The following is a 21570-nucleotide window of genomic DNA, read 5'->3' as shown; positions in this document are numbered from 1 at the left end:
GCAAAGACAAGAAGTTTTGTGAACCGTAATTTGATACTTGCGGTACTTGAGGGTACTTGACCCTCAGTATTTTGCAACACCAGAGCACATAGACTCAATTGGAGATTTATTTTAAATTTAGGCTCTCCTGAAAGTTTAAATTTAAGCTTTTTGTTTTGACATACTTACAGAGTCAATACAGTTGTAAGAAATGATACAGAGTTCTCCTACATTCTCTAACCAGTTTCTCCCAATGAAAGCATCTTGTGAAACTATAGTACAAATTTCCAGCCAGGAATTGGTATCAGCTGGAGACCTTTTATCGCTGTTTGATCTCACCGCCGAGAGTGTGAACCAACTGTTTGTACCCAAAGCCTGCGTGATGGTATGTTTGAAAAACTGCCAGAGGAGCAATGGTGTAGCCAGCTTTGGACCCTCGCCTAAAGGATAGGATGTGTATAGGAGGCACAGGAGAGACCGACTTCCTGTGTTAATCATTTCTCAATATATATTTGTATCCAATCATCACATTATACATCTTAAACTTACACAATGTTATATGTCAGTTCAATCGCAATAAATCTGGAAGAAAATAAAGAATATTCACAGGAATGAAACTGAGACCACATGGGGCAATGCCTTAAGTTATATAAATAAGGTAAGTGGGTAACATTGGAGGTTTTGAAGTAGGGTAAGATTTAATCAGCCATAGTCTTCCTAATTCACTAATCTCCTTCACAATCAGATTTCTGGAGTCTTGGCAATTGAAAGACTTGATTTCAGTTCCCATCTACCACTCAGTAATCATGACACAATATTTAGATTTCCTAATATACAACTTCTTTATTTTAAGTGTGGGAGTAACAATCCCTGTGTCTCAGATGTAAAGAATAAAATGTTAAAACAGTTTGCATTCAGAATTGGGTGTTAGGCTTGCCTTTGCCACCATAATCGAACCTGCCTTTCTTAAACAGTGGCAGGGACACCTGGGTGGCTGAGTCGGTTAAGCGTCCGACTTCGGCTCAGGTCATGATCTCACGGTCCGGGAGTTCGAGCCCCGCGTCGGGCTCTGTGCTGACAGCTCAGAGCCTGGAGCCTGCTTCAGATTCCGTGTCTCCCTCTCTCTCTGACCCTCCCCTGTTCATGCTCTGTCTCTCTCTGTCTCAAAAATAAATAAACATTAAAAAATTTTTTTTAAGCAGTGGCAAAAGGTAGGACTCAGAAAGGAAACTTCAAGTGTAGCACTGTTCAGTTCCAATTTAATGGAAGAACATAAAATCTGGCGAGTGCAGAAAGCGCTCCATTATTCTAGTTAAGTGAAAATTATTCTGACAGTGGCTCTTTGAATGATTGACATAGACACCATCAGAAGCTTCTGTGACAGATCAATTCTTCTGATGCAGGACATTTGAGGAAAAAGGAAACTGAAGCCTACAGTTGAAATTATTGTGAAGCCCTTCATGTCTCTTACACTAGACCTCTCCTCCTATATGTATTCATCTGCCGCTATTAAGAGCAGGAGAGACAGCCTGTAAATCCCAGAAGGCCACAAGACTTTTTTTTTTTTTTTTAAATTATCCAGTACAAGGGATGTTAGATGTGTGAGTTAAAAGTTCCAGTAAAAAAAAAAAATGAAGATATTATTCAACTTGCATCAGAGGTAAGGCAGGAAGGAGAAGACTGTATCTTTAACATAATAGAGATGTTAAGGGAGAAGGAAGGAATTAATGAGAAGTAAGAGCAGTTCTCAGTCTCCCAGTGCCACAGCCCTATAAATTGTGGGCAAAGAAATCCACTATTTTGGGCAATAACAGTGAGTTACCTGAATTTTACATAAATATGTAAAACACCAACTGAGACATGTACGTGAACTCCACCACCGGGTCGCTGAATAATGTTGTGTGTGTGTGTGTGTGTGTGTGTGTGTGTGTGTGTGTGTGTGTTTAAACTTCATACTGTTGAAAATAGAGTAACAAAAGTTCACATTTGCCCGTATTTCAAGGAAGACTGAATTCCTCCAGTTCACCTTCTGTCTCAGAAGAAACCGAAGGCATTTTGCAACCTATACCATACTTTAAAAGATGTCTCTGGCAATGATCAGTACAAATGTATCTGGGCCAGAGCATTCTAGTCTAACTTGTCCAGGACAGAAAACTCTTAAAATGTTAGGAGAATATTTGTTTTAATACCATGCTATTGTAATTCTAAGCCCTACATTCTTATAAGAATTTTATTTCTTTCTTTTTTTTTTTTAATGTTTATTTATTTTTGAGAAAGTCAGAGCACGAGCGGGAGAAGGGCAGAGAAAGAGGGAGACAAAGAATCCAAAGCAGGTTCCAGGCTCCGAGCTGTCAGCACAGAGCCTGACGTGGGGCTTGAACTCAGAGCCATGAGATTGTGACCTGAGTCAAAATCAAGTCACTCAACCAACTGAGCCACCCAGGAGCCTCAAAGCCAAAACTTTTAAAGAGAGGTGATGACCTTATTTGGCCTGTTGAACAATTTATATTCAGTTATAACAACATCTAACACAGGTGAATCATTAATTATAAAGATACCAAAAAAGTATTACTGAACAACATTTTACTTTAAGCACATTTGGGACATAATTTTCTTGTAGGGGTTCAGAAGTGCCATCAAACACTTGTAACTGTATAGAGCCACAACTTTGGGTTGTCACACCATGAAAGTTTATTTGATAAAATTCAGCAGGCCTAGAACTTTCAAGTCTATTGCTCCAAGCTTAAAAAATTGGGGGTGCCTGGGTGGCTCAGTCGGTTGAGCGTCAGACCTCAGCTCAGGTTATGATCTCATGGCTCATGAGTTCAAGCCCCGTGTGGGGCTCTGTGCTGACAGCTCTGGGCCTGGAGCCTGCTTTGGATTCTGTGTCTCTCTCTCTCTCTGCCCCTCCCCCATGCATGCTCTGTCTCTCTCTCTCAGAATAAATAAACATTAAAAAATTGGTCTTTTTATATTAGATATAGAAAATATACCGATAGAACTCAGTCCATGAAAGACTTAAGTTGCAGATGGCAGGGCCCCATCCAGCCCAAGTCTATCCATTCATCTTGGAGCCATTACATTAAAAAAAAAAGTAAAATCACAAATTATTTAAAGCATATTTAAGTGCTATACTCTCTTTTGCCTCTGAAATGTTGGCTTCACCTGTACCTTAAAAAACACAGCAACTCCTGCCCAAACCTCTGTACAGAAGCTGTATTTCTTTCAAATGTCAGCACTTCTTAGGACTAAAAGTGTCTGTCAATGTTTGCCTTACTATGGGTTCTTGCTAAAATTTTAGGTGCAGGACATTTGTCCTGGAGATTTTGATACAACGGAACAAGGATGATCTAGGTTATCTATACTTTTTATATGTGCCAAAATCAAGGGTGGAAAACGTTGCTTTAAGTAATGTAGTCTATGTTGTGCATAATTTCCCTTCCTCCATGTTGATAGACTCTAGAAAACTCAAATCAGACAAGGGTACATTCATGTTCCTTGAGTGTAAGGCCTTTATTAAGAATAACCAAATGGGCTTTGAATATTTTTAAATGGTTATTAATCTCCTGACAGAAGCACTAGGGGATTTTTCTCTAATTTTCATCCTGAGAATCTATTGGGTCTCCTGGAAGTAAAATACATGACAGTATGAGAGTTCCCATATGTGTGGGCCCTCAGAGTTTTTCTTAACTCAGACCTAGTTAACATTATCTCTAGCAATAAATAGGCCAATTATCCTTAGAGACCTCTTGCTAGGTGCCGGGTCCAGCAGTGGCTTTTGCCACTCAATTACAGTGGCTGTAATTCTCTACATCAGCCAGTCTTTTTGGGTTTCAGTCAGTGGTTTCCCTGTGATCTGTGACAGACCTAAGTTATTCATTTTCAGTTCATTCAGATTCTTTTCTTCTTGTGAAGATGTGGGTGACACCTTCCAAGCTCTTTACATGTTGGACCAGAATCCATCACTGATGCAATTTTTAAAAGGGTTTTGAAGCACTCTCTTTTGTTAACCTATTGAAAATGTCAGAGCTAAGCATTACAAAATGGAACCCTCCCCGCACCCCCCCGGTCATTCTCAAAGAATTCTGTAAAGAAACTCTTTAAAATGTTTATGACACACAGCCCCACTGTCTGTTTTTTTAATGGGCAGAAGACCTGGAACCAAAGACCATATCCTAGATCCTCCCCTTTGAGAAAGAACAGCTATAATTCCCTAACTTCTGAATTCCTTATTCTCCAATACAGAAGATTTTACCTTCTTTACCCTATCTCAGAAATCAGCAGAAAGTAACATGTTAACAGATATGTGTTGGCAAAGCTAGGGGATAATAATCCTTTATGCAGCATTTAAAAATGCATGTGATTTTGAATATTCAATTGATCCTTCAAAGAAGCAGGAAGAGATACTACTAGAAAGATCAGGCGTAGAGCAGTCTGGGAAGCCATCTTTTATATTTCATAATAGTGTAACATTAGATTCAGGAATACAGTTGACTGATTCACCATTTATATATAACGTGCAGTGCTCACCCCAACAAGTGCCTTCCTGAATGCCCATCACCCATTTAGCCCATCCCTGTCCACCTCCCCTCCAGCAACCCTCAGTTTGTTCTTATTGTTAAGAGTCTCTCTTATGGTTTACCTCCCTCTCTTTTTTTCTTTCGCCTATGTTTATCTGTTTTGTTTCTTAAATTCCACATATGTGTGAAAATCTTACAGTATTTGACTTTCTCTGGCTGATTTATTTTGCTTAGCGTAATAAACTCTAGTTCCATCCATGTCATTGCAAAGGGCAAGATTTCATTCTTTTTTATGGCTGAGTAGTATTCAGTTGTATATATGTATATACCACATCTTCTTTATCCATTTATCTATCAATGGGCATTTGGGCTCTTTCCATAATTTGGCTATTGTTGATAAGGGAAGCTATCTTACACACAAAAGTCACCATAACCTACCACAGATTGCCCATTCAGGAAGAAGAAAGGACAAAAGAAGACTGTGACTGTCTTGTTCACTCTTGCCTCATCAGCTAGCTCCACTATGTTGAGAAATCTCCTTTAAATATATTTGTGTAAGAAACTAGATGTAAGATAAACGATTATAGATAAGGCACTGGAGTACCTTTCATCCTGCCCAGATTGTGGGAACTTGCCTTATACAGATGGCATCAAATCTATTCATGCAGCATGCAGTAGGGGACAATTTGATCTGATAGGCACAGATGAATGGGGAGGGGAGAAAATAATGTGTAGTTATAGGTCCTATAACAGATATGTAGAATCTGTCCAAGCAAGTGTGTTGTGTAGGCTCAAAAGACCTAGGGCAAGAGAAAAAGAATTCTAGATCTGTAATTGCTAAGTATGACCAGATATGAGAATCACCTGAGGAGATTTATAATAATATCTGGGTTCCTTCCCTGAGATGGTGATTCAATTGTTCTACGTTAGACCCTGGGCATTGGTGGGGTTTTTTTTTTTTGGTGGTGGTGGTGGTGGGGGGCACTGGCATTTTTAAAAGTAACCAAGATAGGGCCACCTGGATGGCTCAGTTGGTTAAGCATCTGACTCTTGACTTTGGCTCAGGTCATGATCTCATGGTCTGTGCTGATAGTGCAGAGCCTGCTTGGGATTCTCTCTCCTCTCTCTCTGACTTTTCCTCTCTCTCTCAAAATAAATAAATAAACTTAAAAAAAGTGATCAAGATAAATGTACAGCTACAGTAGGGGTAACTGGGACTTTACTCCCACAATTTTCTACTATTCCAAACCAGAACTTTTATATTTCCTAGAAACATTTTATAAACTTTTCTGCAACTAGTTTTATTTACTTAATATCAGCTGAGCTAATTTTAATGTCATTTTATGCAAATCAGTTTATTTTGAAACACTGTATGATGCATAAAGTATTAATTAAAGGATATTTATTGATAGAAATTTACTAATTTCTCCCATGCTCAGAATGATCTAATTTTTTCAATTGCCTCTAGAAAGAAATAAAAATTCTTTAAATATCATTAAAATTGTACATACAACTGCCCCTGGACTAAATTTTCTGGTGCTTCTACAAGCTCCATGAAGTCCCAGAAAATATTTACTATATCAGAAAACGCATGCCCCTTACGGTTCAAAGCCTTTGCTCATATTATTTATTTGCCTGAAAATTTTTGTCCTCTTTTTTTTTGGTATGTGATAAAGAATTACTTTTCCTATTCTCCTTTCCTTCCCCACCCCTGTGTCTTTCTGTCCTTGTCTTCCCATGACCTCTTACTGGGAAATTATTTTTTATGGAACTGGCTCATTTGCTTCTTATTAACTGTGCCAAGACTCTAGGCTTACCATTTGCTCCCAGATAGCCCTTATTAGGCAGCCCTAATAGTTGAAAGTTGTAGAGTTCATACTGTATGAGGTAATCTCTAGGTGGCAGGTTAGGGACTAGGACTTCTCAGGGCAATGGTGATAGGGATAATGTAGAACAATGGATTGCACTGAGGTCTCTTCCAATCTTTGGGATTTTTCTAACATCTCTGTAATTTCAGTTATCCCGAAGAGAATTAATCAGGGAGTAGTGGTGTCAGTAGGGGGGACAGTACCATTCAGAAATAACTCAGGGGATATAATCTAGGCAGCTAAATATATTTACCTAATCCTGGACGATTTCCTATCTAAGGGGACTCTGGCTAAAACTTCTATCTCTATCGCTTGAAAATCAATGTTATTAGGTTTTCTGAAGTGTTCATAAACACCGAACTAAAATTTGTTATTTAAAAAAAATTTTCACCTATTTCTCTCATCCCAATTTTCCCACTTCAGGCAAACATCAATCGTTCTGTATATCCATGAGTGCAGGGTTTTTGTTTTTGTTTTAGTTTAGATTCCACATATAAGCGTGATCATACAGTATTTATCTTCTTTTGTTTTATTTCACTTAGCAAAATTCTTTCAAGTTCTATCCATGTTGTGGCAAATGGCAAGATTTCATTCCTTTTTATGGCTGAACAATATTGTTTAAAGAAGTTAATTTGAGAAATGTAACAGAACACCATGGGGAAAGGGAAGGGGAAAAAATAGTTTCAAACAGAGAGGGAGGCAAACCATAAGAGACTCTTAAATACAGAGAACAAACTGAGGGTTGATGGGGGTGTGTGGGGGAGAGGAGAAAATGGGCATTGAGGAGGGCACTTGTTGAGATGAGCACTGGATATTGTAAGCGATGAATCCTGGTAATCTACTCCCAAAGCCAAGAGCGCACTGTATACACTATATGTTAGTGAACTTAACAACAAATTATATTAAAAAAAAATGTTCCAGGGGCGCCTGGGTGGCGCAGTCGGTTAAGCGTCCGACTTCAGCCAGGTCACGATCTCGTGGTCAGTGAGTTCGAGCCCCGCGTCGGGCTCTGAGCTGATGGCTCAGAGCCTGGAGCCTGTTTCTGATTCTGTGTCTCCCTCTCTCTCTGCCCCTCCCCCGTTCATGCTCTGTCTCTCTCTGCCCCAAAAATAAATAAACGTTGAAAAAAAAAATTAAAAAAAAAAAATGTTCCAGTTACAATCACACATGAAAATAAAAAAAATGCTTCCTTCTCATGGACATGATTCAAACCATCATGGTTTTCTGTAATACTCAGGAGCACGTAAAGCTCTGATGGATTCTTTGGAAAATGCGGAAGGAAAGGGATTGTGAAAATATACACTCAGTGCTTAGAAAAAGAAGCATAGAAAGGAGAGACAATACTGGGGTAAGAAACACCAGGGAAATTGAGTTCAGCATAATTGTCACCAGAGAGAGTGTCACAGAGAACTTACAGAGATACACCAGGCAGTGCGAAGAAATGGTCTGTCCTTTTCCAGAGGTGACCTAAAAAGCAGGAGAAAACCTATGTAAGGAATCCCAGAGGAGAAAGTGTTCAAAATCTGGTTGAGTGCAGCGTTGGTGGTATAATGGTAAACATAGATGCCTTTCAAAATCTGGTTGGGTTGCCAAGAAACCTCAAGTAAATCTTACCAGGATCTTCCTCAATATCTAGTCCCCAATGTAGAGCTTTGTAAAGCCACAAAGCCCAAATGGATAGCAATTATCAGGATCAAGACAGAAGGATACAGGACAGAAAACTATCAGACTTTACAGACCTTAAGTAGGCAATGACATTACTTGATTTTGAGGCAGAGAAGGCTGGCTTTTATTCTCACAAGCACTCTTTTTTTCTGGTCAAAATGTGTGCTTTTCTAGAAGTGCTTTGAGCAAGCAAGTATGGTTTAAAGACAAGAAGGATAACTATCGAGTCTGGACATAGGCAGTTCCTGATCTTTTAAAAGATTTCGGGTGCATCTGGCTGGCTTATTTGGTGGAGCTTGTGACACTTGATCTCAGGGTTGTGAGTGTGAACCTACGTTAGGTGCAGAGTTTACTTAAACAAATATAAGAAAAATTAAAAAATCGATTTCAGCATGTGTAGGTGCTTAGATAAAACCCTCCTTTTGGGGGATCATGGTGGGCTCATGCATGATTTCTTATGTATTAGCCTACATGCTTTCTTTCTAATTTTTTAGACAGCATCATGACAACCTTAAAATAAATTATTCTTCATGATGTTTGCTTGTTGTAGCTTTATATGAAATGACTCCTCTTGTCCTTCCTATTTTGTTGAAAGCATCTAGGGTTTTTTTCATGCTTTTTACATATGGTAAAGAAAGTCAGCACACATGAAATCAGATCTGTATGTTCTTTGGATATTAAGGTTCAGAAATTTTTTTTTTTAATTTTTTTTTTCAACGTTTATTTATTTTTGGGACAGAGAGAGACAGAGCATGAACGGGGGAGGGGCAGAGAGAGAGAGGGAGACACAGAATCGGAAGCAGGCTCCAGGCTCTGAGCCATCAGCCCAGAGCCCGACACGGGGCTCGAACTCACGGACTGTGAGATCATGACCTGAGTTGAAGTCGGACGCTTAACCGACTGCGCCACCCAGGCGCCCCAAGGTTCAGAAAATTTTAAAATCAGTGTATTTCCTTTATATATTTTTAACAAATCTCCTGCTTTAGAAAACATAGGACATAAATAATTTTCTATGAAAACAATGATGCGATAGATAAAAAGGTTTAGCCATGCAGAACTTTCATGTCTCTTGTATATTTTTGCCATTTCACTCTGGCTTCCTAAGTGGCTGAAGAATGCCATGGATTCTTAAGAGATCTGTCTACAATTAAATGAGAACCAGTCTTTGTACACAGCTCTTATGAGAAAACTATATTGAAAAATGACTTCTATTTCCAGAAACATTATAGTCATTCAGAAAGCGATACAAAAGAGTTTTGTAGTAATGAATGCTATAGATTATTGAAGTTCTGTTTTATGTTAATCACTAATATAAAGCCATGAATCACTTTATCTCAGGGTAGGAAAGTAGTGCTCTGTTACCTTTCCGTTGTATTATTTTGTTATGGAAACTGGTCTGGATCGCCCAGTGGAAGGACCAAGTGGCAATCGGAATTCTTGGAAGGCAGAAGGTTTATTTTACACTGGCGGGCTCAGAGGACATTGCTTTCCAGAGGCCTGAGTCCCCAGCATAAGCAGAGGGGACAATTTATAGTTGTTCTTGCGTGGCAAGTGGGGTGGGAAGAAAAACCTAGAAGGGGAGTCTTCAGGCAGGGACTGGAATTCCCCTATCAGTCCTGTCGGCCATCTTGTAACATATTTTTCCCTGTCACTTTGCCTTTAAGAAGGGGTAGTGCCAAAAAAAAAAAAAAAGTAATGTTTTTTTAATTTAATGTTTGTTTATTTCGAGAGACAGAGCGTGAGCAAGGGAGGAGCAGAAGGAAGGAGACAGAATCTGGAGCAGGCTCCAGGCTCTGAACTATCAGCACAGATCCCAACGTGGGGCTCGAACCCACAAACTGTGCTCATGACCTGAGCCGAAGTTGGGCACTTAACTGACTGGGCCACCCAGGCGCCCCTTAAATGTTTTTTTTAAACAAAGGTAGGGAAATTCTTGTTAATTAATATGTAATAAGTTAATGTAAGAAATAAATCAAATGAAATTAATTGATGTAATGAAACTGTGCTGAGCCTTTTGAGACTTGTTATTTCTCTTAGTCTTCATTCATATGTGTATTAGGTTAAATAAAAACTGTTTTCTTAAATAATGAAGAGTTGAGTCTTAACGATTTTAAATATACTAAATGTGGCGAATTAGCTTAGGAATTCCCTGAACCTGCACTGATGGGTTAACAAGGCATAAAGAACTACAAAGCCATAGGATGCTCACACCCAAGTTTGCGTAAACAAGATTAGGTAAATAGGTATGGAGAGGGCGGGGCAAAGGCCCCAGTATAGAACAAATGTATATAAGGTAAACAAGATTAGGTATTCAGAGCGGAAATGCCCCCCAACTTAGTACTATAGCAGAAAGCTGCTTTCACAGGAAGGAAGGACCAAATTAGATAAACAGGTAAATAGGGCTATAGACCACTGCAGGGCAAAGTTGACTAGAGTGGAGCTAATTAACAAAAGAAAGGTGCCTTGTTGACCCTGAGGTAGCTTGCTCAGTCTTGTCCCCTAGAGCAGTTTAGGGAAATAGAGGTGGTGTCTCTTATCTGCTGTAAAAACCTTCTGCCCACCAGTGCCAGGATTTTGCTTTCATTAACCCCAACCCCTAACCCCGCATATTTTCAAAACCCCCTTTCTCTCACATCCATGAGTTAATGTTCACGTTTCATTGTCTCTTTGTGCACGTCCATCACTATGTTTGTAAGCCTTCTGATCCTAATAAAAATGGAGCAAGGACCCTTAATTGGGGCTCTTGTCTTCTCCCGGACATTAGCCATCTCTCGAATTTTAATCCTGCGTCCTGCTTTCTTGCTAGAAAAGAAAGAACTCTAGACCCAGAGTCCACTACAACTAAAACATTCTATTCTGGTATGAAAGATAATTTTCTTTTTTTTTTTTTTCAACGTTTATTTATTTTTTGGGACAGAGAGAGACAGAGCATGAACGGGGGAGGGGCAGAGAGAGAGGGAGACACAGAATCGGAAACAGGCTCCAGGCTCTGAGCCATCAGCCCAGAGCCCGACGCGGGGCTCAAACTCACAGACCGCGAGATCGTGACCTGGCTGAAATCGGACGCTTAACCGACTGCACCACCCAGGCGCCCCTGAAAGATAATTTTCTTAGCATGACTCCTCCTATGAAGTTAAGGAGCAGAAAGGCTTCCCAGAATGAGATTCCAGGTTGATCAGCTGAATGCCTTTGCCTTAACAGGGAAATTATGCCAGAGTGTGCATACAGGAGCAGAAGAAAGATTCGTATAGAGCCTCTTTAATGAATATTTTTTAATTTAAGGAGGTTTTTATCCCCCCACTTTAGTGATTCAGATAAATACTTCAATGATCTCTTTTATGCCATTTTAATTTTCTTTTTTCCCTTATCTTAATCTGAAATGGCATTTTTCTTCAGAACCCCAACACTTCTTGTACAAACCCAAAAGGCATAATCATCAAACTTGCCTTTAGATCCACACATACTACTTCACTTCCTACAAACTGGATTCCGCTTAGCTGGGCCTACAAAGCCATTTCTTCATTCCCCAGCTGGCCTCTGTCTATCTTTCTGGCCTACCAGAACCTTTCAGGGTACAAGATCTCAGAACATTCACTGTGTTATAGCGTTCTAAGATATGGGGAAGGTAGAAGTATTCAGTCTTCTATTTTCCAAATTTTCTGCAGTCCAGATATTATGGAGACAAGCTGAATCTGGGTGTGGGTGGCAAGCAAGAGGCTAAGGTTTTCTCAGCTCTGCTTCAAGCAGAGCAGACTATATTTTGTTTGTGTATTATTAAAAAGTTTTTTAAAGTTAATTAATTAATTAATTTACTTGTGGGGGGAGAGCATGAGTGGGGGAGGGGCAGAGAGAATTCCAAGCAAGCTCTGTACTGTCAGTACAGAGCCCAACACAGGCTTGAACCCATGAACCTTGAGATCATGGCCTGGGTCGAAATCAAGAGCTGGATCCTTAACCATCTGAGCCACCCAGGTGCCCTGCTTTGTTTATTTTAAAAAATATGAATCTAGGGGCACCTGGGTGGCTCAGTTGGTTGAGCATCTGACAATTGATTGTGGTTCAGGTCATGATCCCAGGGTTGTGGGATTGAGCCCCGCATTGGGCTCTGAGCTGAGTGTAGAGCCTGCTTAAGATTCTCTCTCTCTCTCTCTCTCTCTCTCTCTCTCTCTCTCCCCTCTGCTCCTCTCCCCTGATCATGCTATCTGTCTCTAAAAATAAAATAGAATAAAAATATTAATCTAGTGTGTGGCTTCCAAAGTTGGATGCTTAAAGATGGTCCAACAGAGACACAAGATTTGGGAAAGTCTAGAAAATAAACAGTACCAGAAATCACAAGTAACTCTGGAACTGACTTTATTTGTTATGGAACAAACTTGAAAATTATGTAAGATCCATCATATCTGCAAGACTCTTGCTGACCTCAGTGGAACTTCCAAGGAAATCCATGGTTTAAAGAGAATTGAAAGTAGGTTTTGAGGTTCCAGGTAATGTGGTTGCTGTCAATGCTTAGCATTTCCCTTCATGGTACAGATTTAGTTTTCCATTATTTATCCTGAAAACAAGGTAATGGAAGACATCAAGGATCAAGAAATTGTGGCACCAACATAGAAAGAAAATGGGATTATTTAAAAATAACATGGGAGGAACCTCCACACTGGTTTCCAGAATGACTGCACTGGTTTGCACTCCCACCAACAGTGCAAGAGGGTTTGCTTTTCTCCATATCCTCACCAGCATCTGTTGTTTCCTGAGTTGTTAATTTTAGCCACTCTGACTGGTGTGAGGTGGTATCTCAGTGTGGTTTTGATTTGTATTTCTCTGATGATGAGTGATGTTGAGCATCTTTTCATGTGTCTATTAGCCATCTGGATGTCTTCTTCGGAAAAGTGTCTATTGATGTCTTCTGCCCATTTCTTCACTGGATTATTTGTTTTTCAGATACTGAGTTTGGTTAAGTTCTTTATAGGTTTTGCATACTAACAGTGTGGAGGTTCCTCAAAAAAATAAAAATAAAACTACGCTACAATCCAGCAATAGCACTACTAGGAATTTACCCAAAGGATACAGGATTGCTGATCCATAGGGGCACATGTACCCCAATGTTTATAGCAGTGTTTTCAACAATAGCGAAATTATGGAAAGGGCCTAAATATCCATCAACTGATGAATGGATAAAGAAGATGTGGTTTATATATACAATGGAATACTATTGGGCAATGAGAAAGAATGAATTCCTGCCATTTGCAGCAACGTGGGTGGAAGTGGAAGGTATTATACTAAGTGAAGTAAGTTAGTCAGAGAAAGACAGGTATTATATGGTTTCACTCATATATGGATCTTGAGAAACTTAACAGAAGACCATGGGAGAAGGGAAGGGGAAAAAATAGTTACAAACAGAGAGGAAGGGAGGCAAACCATAAGAGACTCTTAAATACAGAGAACAACCTGAGGGTTGATGAGGGGTGGTGGGGCAGAGGGGAATATGGGTGATGGGCATTGAGGAGGGCACTTGGAATGAGCACTGGGTGTTGTATGTAAGCAATGAACCACGGGAATCTACCCCCAAAACCAAGTGCACACTTTACACACTGTATGTTAGCCGATTTGACAATAAATTATAATTTTTAAAAAAGAAAAAAAAAATCACATGGGTAAAAGCACCTGTAGTCTTGGGCTTGCCTGTTTCACACTGACCAGCTTTGAGAATTGTGACTTTCTGCCACTACTTTCTTGGCTCAGATCTAGGTGCCTTATATATAAAGTGAGAGAATGGGTATCTGATGTTGTTTCCAGCTCTAACTTTTATGGCTACAGGGCACACTTACCTTTAACATTCATTTATTTCTGCAGTAATGGTTTATTGAGCTCTTAATATAATACTGGCACTATCAAAAACAAGAGAGGTATAATTTTTACCTCCTCACTACCTTAAGAGGTGAGCAGTCATTAATTTTGAAAGCGGAGACGTCTAACTCTTTCTTAGTCACACATTCTAATTTTAAGCAGCCTTATAATCATCTTATTTCTTGTGGATGGACAGGAGTTCAATTCTTCAATGTTCGCATGGCTCACCAAATCCAATCTTTCAAGTTGTTACTTAAATTTAAAATACATTTTAATGGTCAATACTAAGTAATCTATAGGACTCACAGCCCTTCTTATCCTCTGATGCATTTTGTTTGCTGTCATCTACTGCAAAATCGAAAACCCCATGGAAGCAGGAAGCAGGAGGCAATGCTGTGTGTTTCGCTCACCAACTTACCTCCATGTGAGCAATTCCTGGTACACAGTGGATGTTTAATAAATATCTGGTAAATGAATGATTCAATAATAAATTTATTTCTACTTAAAAATCTGAATGTATCACATTCTTTCAGAAAATGATTGAATTTATTGTTCAAAGGTTAAGTACCTTTTATGTTTTCTTTGGACAAACACCCAAGGCACTACTGAGAGAAAACTACAGAGACACATGGAAAAATGTTCTTGTATTCCCTGTGGATCAGAGTGATAGTTCCTGATACAAATAAACAGGAAGTCATCTTACCTTTTGGCTTCATTAAATACACAGAGGTTACCATAGGTTTTTCCATCAGAACCACAGACTGGTTTGTAGATAGACTGACATTTTGTATTTCCATTTGGGTTCTTGCTGCTGGTACTGCCAGTCTGCAGTCATGTGAAAGACCATGCAGTAAACACAGGGAACTCAATTTAATTCTGATATTGTGATAAGACAATAGTCATTGCTCATTAGTTATTGATGAAGCATTGCACTAAACCTATCATTTTATTAATCCCTTTTTTTAAATTTAAACTGCACAACAATTCTGAAAGAAGGGTAGATTTTGCTCCATTGTATAATTGCAGGCATACAGTGCATTTAAGTGACAAGTCCAAGACCAGATATAGATTAAATACCCAAGTTGGGGTTCAGAACCTGAATGATGTGACTGCAGAGCCCTTGCTCTTATTAATGTCACACTGCCTCCACTTTAATGCTTTGTAGACAAGCCTTCTCCTGCCCAAGAAAACAACAATTCTGGAAAAGTCATAGTGGCAAACACAAAACACATGTGATCATCGTTTATTGAAACTTTCTTTTTCTTTGACCCATGAAAGCAAATGAGGCAGGAGGTAGGACTGTGCAGAGTGGAACTAAGTCCTACCTGAAGCACTTCCTTGGAATCAAGTTATAGAAGGACAGAAGTCTGTGAACGGAAAGGAGTTTTGACAGCAGATGAGAACAGAGACACTAAGTGAAACTGTGAGGATCTTCAGTAGGTGGCTCAGTCTTCTCAGGACCAAGGAAGATGAACAAGTAGTTCAGTCTTTTCCATTGGTTGAGACTCCACTACCATTTTCATACCAATTGAGAAAGTTTAAGTGACAATGTAAACGCCCAGAAACACGCTGGTGGTGGCAGTAAGGTCTGAATGGCAGGGGTGTCCTTGGAAGATTACTACTTCATGCCAGCCTAGATGTAAAAACCAAGAGGGACAGGCGATTTTCATTTGCAAGAGTGCTGAGTAACGACAACTTATGATGTAAAAAATGAAGTTCCCATTAAGATAATGAGATTGAAGAAGTGTTCTACAAAACTGTTTTGGATGTACTGAGTGTTCAGGGTCAGGGTTAAATGGAATTAGGAGGAAGACAGTTGGGAGAGAGAGAGACTGGCAAGGCTTCACGGCAGGACTCAAAGGGAGTATAGGAGTCATGGATGTGCACCTGATTACAATGATGTCTCCCGTACATCATTTATTCACCTATCTGAGAAACAGTTCAAAAGAACCTATTATATGCCTGTCTTATACTAGAATCGGGGTATACAGATATTTTTTAAAAAAGGTATTTTCTTTAAGGAGTTCATGTGCTGACTGAACATAATGAAGATCAATTACAAAGCAATATGGTATATTCTATGATAAAGGCTATCATTGGTATTAGAAATACATTTGTGGAAAATCAGAGGATTCTGTAAAACATGGATGTGTGACTAAGAGTGCCATGAAATGTCCAATCATACACGGACATGGGATCCAATCATTAAAAAAAATCCTTTAGGCCATGCTCAGGAGTTTGGGTCTTATCTTCTAGAGAGTATGGTGCTACTGAAGAATTTCGAGCAGGGGAGTAATAGATCGGGTCAGATTTGTGATTTAGAAATAAACACCACTTGAGTGGCTTGTAGATTATGGATGGGATGGAAATGGGCATGAATGTTAAATCTGGCAAGGGTAGGGACTCCGTTCACAAAGGTCTGATCTAGTCCAGTATAGGTAGAAAGGCTGGAGTGGAAGACAGAAGAAAGGAATGAGAAATGGAATGGAAGAGCATGACACTCATTAATGACCATAGGTATGAAAATAACCACCCCCAGATTCCTTCGCATTTTGTTGAATCAGTGTCATCACAAAGTGTGGGTCTTTAGTAGAGTATATTCTGTTAACAATTTCAAGTCTTGGAAAATGGAATAGTTGAGGTAGGTTGACCAAGGGGGAAAAAAAAAGAGATTAACACCAACCTGAATCTCCATTATATTGGTATTCAAAGGGTTGCCTGCATTTTTTCTTTCTTCTTGATTGTAAAAAGGCCTTGATTTCCCTTGTTGGCTAGACAATCCTGGTCTTCCTTGGTGGTTAGATGACCCTGGCTTTCCTTGCTGGCTAGATGACCCTGGACCCCCTTGCTGGCTGGAAGACCCTGGCTTCCTTTGCTGGCTAGATGATCCTGAAACTCCTTGCTGGCTAGATAACCCTGAGCCCCCTTGTTGGCTAGAAGATCCTGGTTTTCCTTGTTCATTAGAAGCTTCTGAATTCCCTTTTGGATTAGAGTCTCCTGAATTCCCTTGCAGTCTTCCAGGCTGATTGAAAACTCCTGGCCTTCCTTGCTGATTAAAATCCCCTGGTTTCCCTGGCTGGTTAGAATACCCTGGTCGTCCTTGGAGACCAGATATTGCTTGTTTTCCTTGGGTGTTGCCTCCTTGCTTATTAAATTCCTTTTGTTCTCCTTGATGGTTAGCTTCATGCTTTCTCTGTCGAATAAATGCAGGTTCTGAACCCTCTTCTGGTTTAAAAACACTTGTTTTCAAAGCCTGGGTTGAAGACACTGAAATGATACCATAAGCACAAAAATAAAAGTAAAGTCATTTAACTTTAAGAGTTTTAAATCAACAGCATTCATCCCAAGTTGTAGTATGTATTTAACACCTCTTTCAGTTATTTATTTTTTTTTTTTTTAAATTTTTTTTTTCAACGTTTATTTATTTTTGGGACAGAGAGAGACAGAGCATGAACGGGCGAGGGGCAGAGAGAGAGGGAGACACAGAATCGGAAACAGGCTCCAGGCTCTGAGCCATCAGCCCAGAGCCCGACGCGGGGCTCGAACTCCTGGACCGCGAGATCGTGACCTGGCTGAAGTCGGACGCTTAACCGACTGCGCCACCCAGGCGCCCCTCTTTCAGTTATTTTTAATCAAACCTCAAGACAGAAGCTTCCCATAACTTCTTACAACCTTAATATTTTGGGTCCTCTATTTTTTTCTTAATTTTATTACATGGTTTCTAAAAATCACGGCATTGGGGTGCCTGGGTAGCTCAGTGGGTTAAACATCTGACTTTTCTCGATTTCAGCTCAGGTCATGATATCGAGGCCCGTGTTGGGCTTTGCTGACAGCTCAGAGCCTGCTTGGAATTCTTTCCCTCTCTCTGCTCCTCCCCTACTCATGCTCTTTCTCTATCAAAATAAATTAAAAAAATAAATAAAAATCGTGGGGTCAAACTGGCTTGTCCCATTTCTAAATCAGAATCTGAATTACTTGAACTGAACTATCTGAGCTTCATACTACTCCAAATTCCTTGTAATGATTTCCTGATTAATCAAACAGACTCTGAGTTATGCTTATTATAAACTTTCCCTACATCACAAAACCCTTTCCCATATTCCCGACCTCACCCTACAGAAGGTGCTATCAGCAGTTTTCCAGACATAAAAACTGCCAGTCGTGAGCCCTCATTCCATATTCTTTTCTCATCTCTATATATGCTTTCTGTAGCTGTTTTCTTCCCACCTTGCCCCTGTTCCAAAGGGAACAGTCCACCATTTCCCATAGGGGTCCTAGCATCAACCAATCAGTCATACTCTCTCCAGTGGTTATTTCTTTCTTTCTTTTGTGCTCAAACTATTCAAGGAAATGGTAGATATTATATGACTATTTCTTAATACCTACTTTTCATAACTCATCTATTCTGTTTCTTGAATTTATTTTGGAAGTTCATCCATCACTATATATATGTATATGTAAATTTATATACATCATTATATATATATATGTACATATATACACATATATATAGGTGCATACATACATATATATTTCCAGCAGGGGAGTAATAGATTGGGTGAGATTTGTGAGATAGATATAGATATAGATATAGATGATATAAAGATAGATATAGATATATAGATGTAGATATGGTTTATTCAAATTTCTACTCCCAAATAAGCAGGGTTTAGACAACAATCCATGAGCAAATGGAATGGTTTTATAGCTGTTAAGTGCAATGGTATTTTACTGGGTCTTATGTTTCTTGTCCTTGGTTTGGTACAAGTGTTTCTTTTTGACTTCCTCACCTTTTCGGTTTAATGATTTTCTTTTCCCCTTTACTTTCTCAATTTGGGGTTTCTGAAAAAGCTTTATTCAAGCTTGCATTGTTTTTCTTCACAGGCTTTCTCCCTAAGTTTTTCATTTTATACAACCTGAAATAATTTCAGGGTAGGTAGTTCCAAATCTGTGCCTAGAGTCTCCGTTGCATTTGCATTTGATCCTCTTTATATTTCCACAAGTGTACACACTTGTACCTTCAGGTAAATTTAACTAAAATCAAATGCATCATTAATTGTTATCCGTTGAGCATGCCATTGTCTACTATACCACTGGTGGTTAAGGTCTTAGCTCAGGCTCAGGAATTTAGCACTTAGTAACCTGGTGTACTAACTGTGGTGTAGTGTGTGGTAGGACGGTCATGGGTGTAATCTAGCCATCCTTTCAACTTACCAGAAGTATATTTGAAGGGTCCATTACCATGCCAGAGCTATAGAAAGATCTAGACACACAATCATGAATAAGGGATTGTTATTCTACCCTGAAGAAGCTGGAAAGTCTAATAATGCGTGTAAACAAGCAAACGGGCATTTATGGTAGCTTGATTAATGCTATCATGTGAAAAATAAATTAGACAATAGACCCAGAGTCAAGATAGCAGGTAGTAGGGCATCATGTCTCCATCCTGGAGGAGGTGACACAGATAAGAAGTATAGGCTATAGCCAGAAAAATGGATAAGGAAATAATTATTTTCAGCAGAGAGATGAGCATTTGCATGAGTTCTAAGACCCAAAAGTATTCCTTAACAGGCACTAACTTTGAGCAGAAATCACTTAAAATAAGGTTGTGGATGAAATGGTAAAAAATAGATCAGCTGATCTATATTCTTTGTTAATTATGTTTTTCATTTTTAAATAGGTCTTACAAGCAAATTACATCAAATTTCAAAGACCTAAAAGGGTAAATAGTTTAAAGTAACTTTCCCTTCCTCTCCTGTCCCAACCTTCCTTGGACACAATTACATTTAACAGGTTTTTCTGTATTATTCAAGAGATGTCTTCTGTATTTACAAACATATTGGGATATATTTTTTCACACAATTAGTAGCACATTGTACACTGTTCTAATCCTTATTTTCTCCCTTGGCAGAACCGTGAGGTTATATCAATACATATAAAGGCTCTATATCAATACATATAGAGCACCTTTATTATTTTCCCTAATGGCTGCAGAATATTTCACCTGTTAAATTACCATAATTTACCTAAACAGTCTTCTAACAATGAGTAGTGATTGTATTTCCTTCTTTTCCTAGTACAAACAATAATATAATGAAAATCTGATTAATATATCATTTCTCACATGGCTAAATTTGTAAAATAAAAATCAGGGGTGGAATTTTTAAGTAAACAAGATAACTATAATATCAGAATATGGTATAACTGTTTTTTTTAAATCTTTATTTATTTATCCTGAGAGAGAGAGAGAGAGGCAGAGAGACAGGGAGAGAGCAAATTCGCTGTCAGCACAGAGCCTGACATGGGGCTCGAACTTATAAATTGTGAGCTCATGACTTGAGCTGAAATCAAGAGTTGGATGCTCAGGCACCCCTAACCATTTTTTTAAGTTAAATTTTTGTAAAATAGTTATCTGTTCTGTATTTTTGTCCTCTGATGTTACATTCTAAATATACTCTTGGCATTGCTCTATATTGTAATAGGCATTCCCGAATCCTCTCTTTTTGTCACCCTCCAAATCCATATAACCACTACATCTGGCATTAAGGGACTTTCTTCCATCAACAAATGCCTGCTTAATGCGTACTAAACATCATCTAGTAAAGCACTGAAGTACAAAAGAGATATGTTACCTGCCGTTATGGAGCATATATGTTCTAGGGAGGAATTTTATGTATCTATCTATATATTTTTCTTGCAAACATACATAAACATAATAAGTATATGCATAATATATATTTTTCTCTGATATATATTATAAAAATATAGGATATCTGTGTCATTTATTATCTAGAGAAATTTACATCCTTAGCTGGAAATTTCATCTCTGAAAACAGACCACCTAACTGTATTGAGGCAGGGAACACAGAGAGGTCTGTTGAGTGACAGGCACCTAAGAACTCAAGTAATGGTAGCTAATGCCAGAGTATACGTGATTCTTATGGCAGCCTGTGGGAATGTCTACTTATTTCCATTTTATAAAGGAGAAAACTGAGGCTAAAAAATTAAGTTATCCAAAATAACATAAACAGAGAATTGAAAAGTCAGGGTTTGAACCTATTTCTCTGTGACCACAGAATTTCCTGGATCATCACACAAAACTATATATTTATGGAATGTGGACTTGTGAGTATTCACAAACTCCCATAATCCTTTTAGACTGAATTATCTTTCCAGGGTAATGCCTTGCTTTTCCCATTCCTTTGCCTCTGCTTCTCTTCAGTCATGTCAAACTATTCACTGTTGTCTCACCTTGTCACTATTTTTATGCCTTTGGTCTATATTTATGCTGTCTGAAATTAGCCTCTTCCCTTTCTCTGTCTGATGGAGATTTATCATTTTAACATTTTCTGACAAAGTATTACTAAGTCACTCAACATTTCTGATTCTTTACTTTGAGAGTTGGAAGGAAAGTCATTGAATTTAACTTTTCTTACCTGAGAACATGGCCAAGAACATGAAGGGAAGGAAAATGAAAGCCTTCATGTTAGAGTCAGCCGTTTCAGACCTGGTTGTCGGATGGAGTTAAGGGTAACTCTTCAGTAGATGCTTTCTGAATAAACCGTCCTGATCACTACCATGTTATATATTTGAAAAATCCTCCACCCTAATTGCTAAACACTGTCACTTTGTTTTAAAAAAATTATAGAGTAATTTTCACAAACTGGAAGGTGTTCCTCCTTGAGTGGATTGCC

The 21570-nt window shown here is 38.9% G+C and overlaps 1 protein-coding gene across 1 annotated transcript; it reads right to left on the bottom strand.

Annotated features, from left to right (window-relative positions):
* Positions 1-298: 298 nt before the first annotated feature.
* Positions 299-21361, bottom strand: MARCOL (MARCO like). The gene is made up of 5 exons (XM_047076331.1): positions 21313-21361; positions 16560-17143; positions 14580-14701; positions 529-561; positions 299-419 (listed from the first exon to the last, which is right to left on the bottom strand). The coding sequence occupies exons 1-5, from the start codon at positions 21359-21361 to the stop codon at positions 299-301; spliced, it is 909 nt and encodes a 302-aa protein (XP_046932287.1).
* Positions 21362-21570: the final 209 nt, after the last annotated feature.

This window comes from Lynx rufus, unplaced genomic scaffold (genome assembly GCF_022079265.1).
Source record: "Lynx rufus isolate CCGP_SWC_20201006 ecotype Redwood Valley unplaced genomic scaffold, mLynRuf1.p SCAF_1, whole genome shotgun sequence".
Classification (NCBI taxonomy): Eukaryota; Metazoa; Chordata; class Mammalia; order Carnivora; family Felidae; genus Lynx; species Lynx rufus.
Note: the sequence above shows the minus strand (reverse complement) of the source record. Positions and strands in the feature narration are given on the sequence as shown.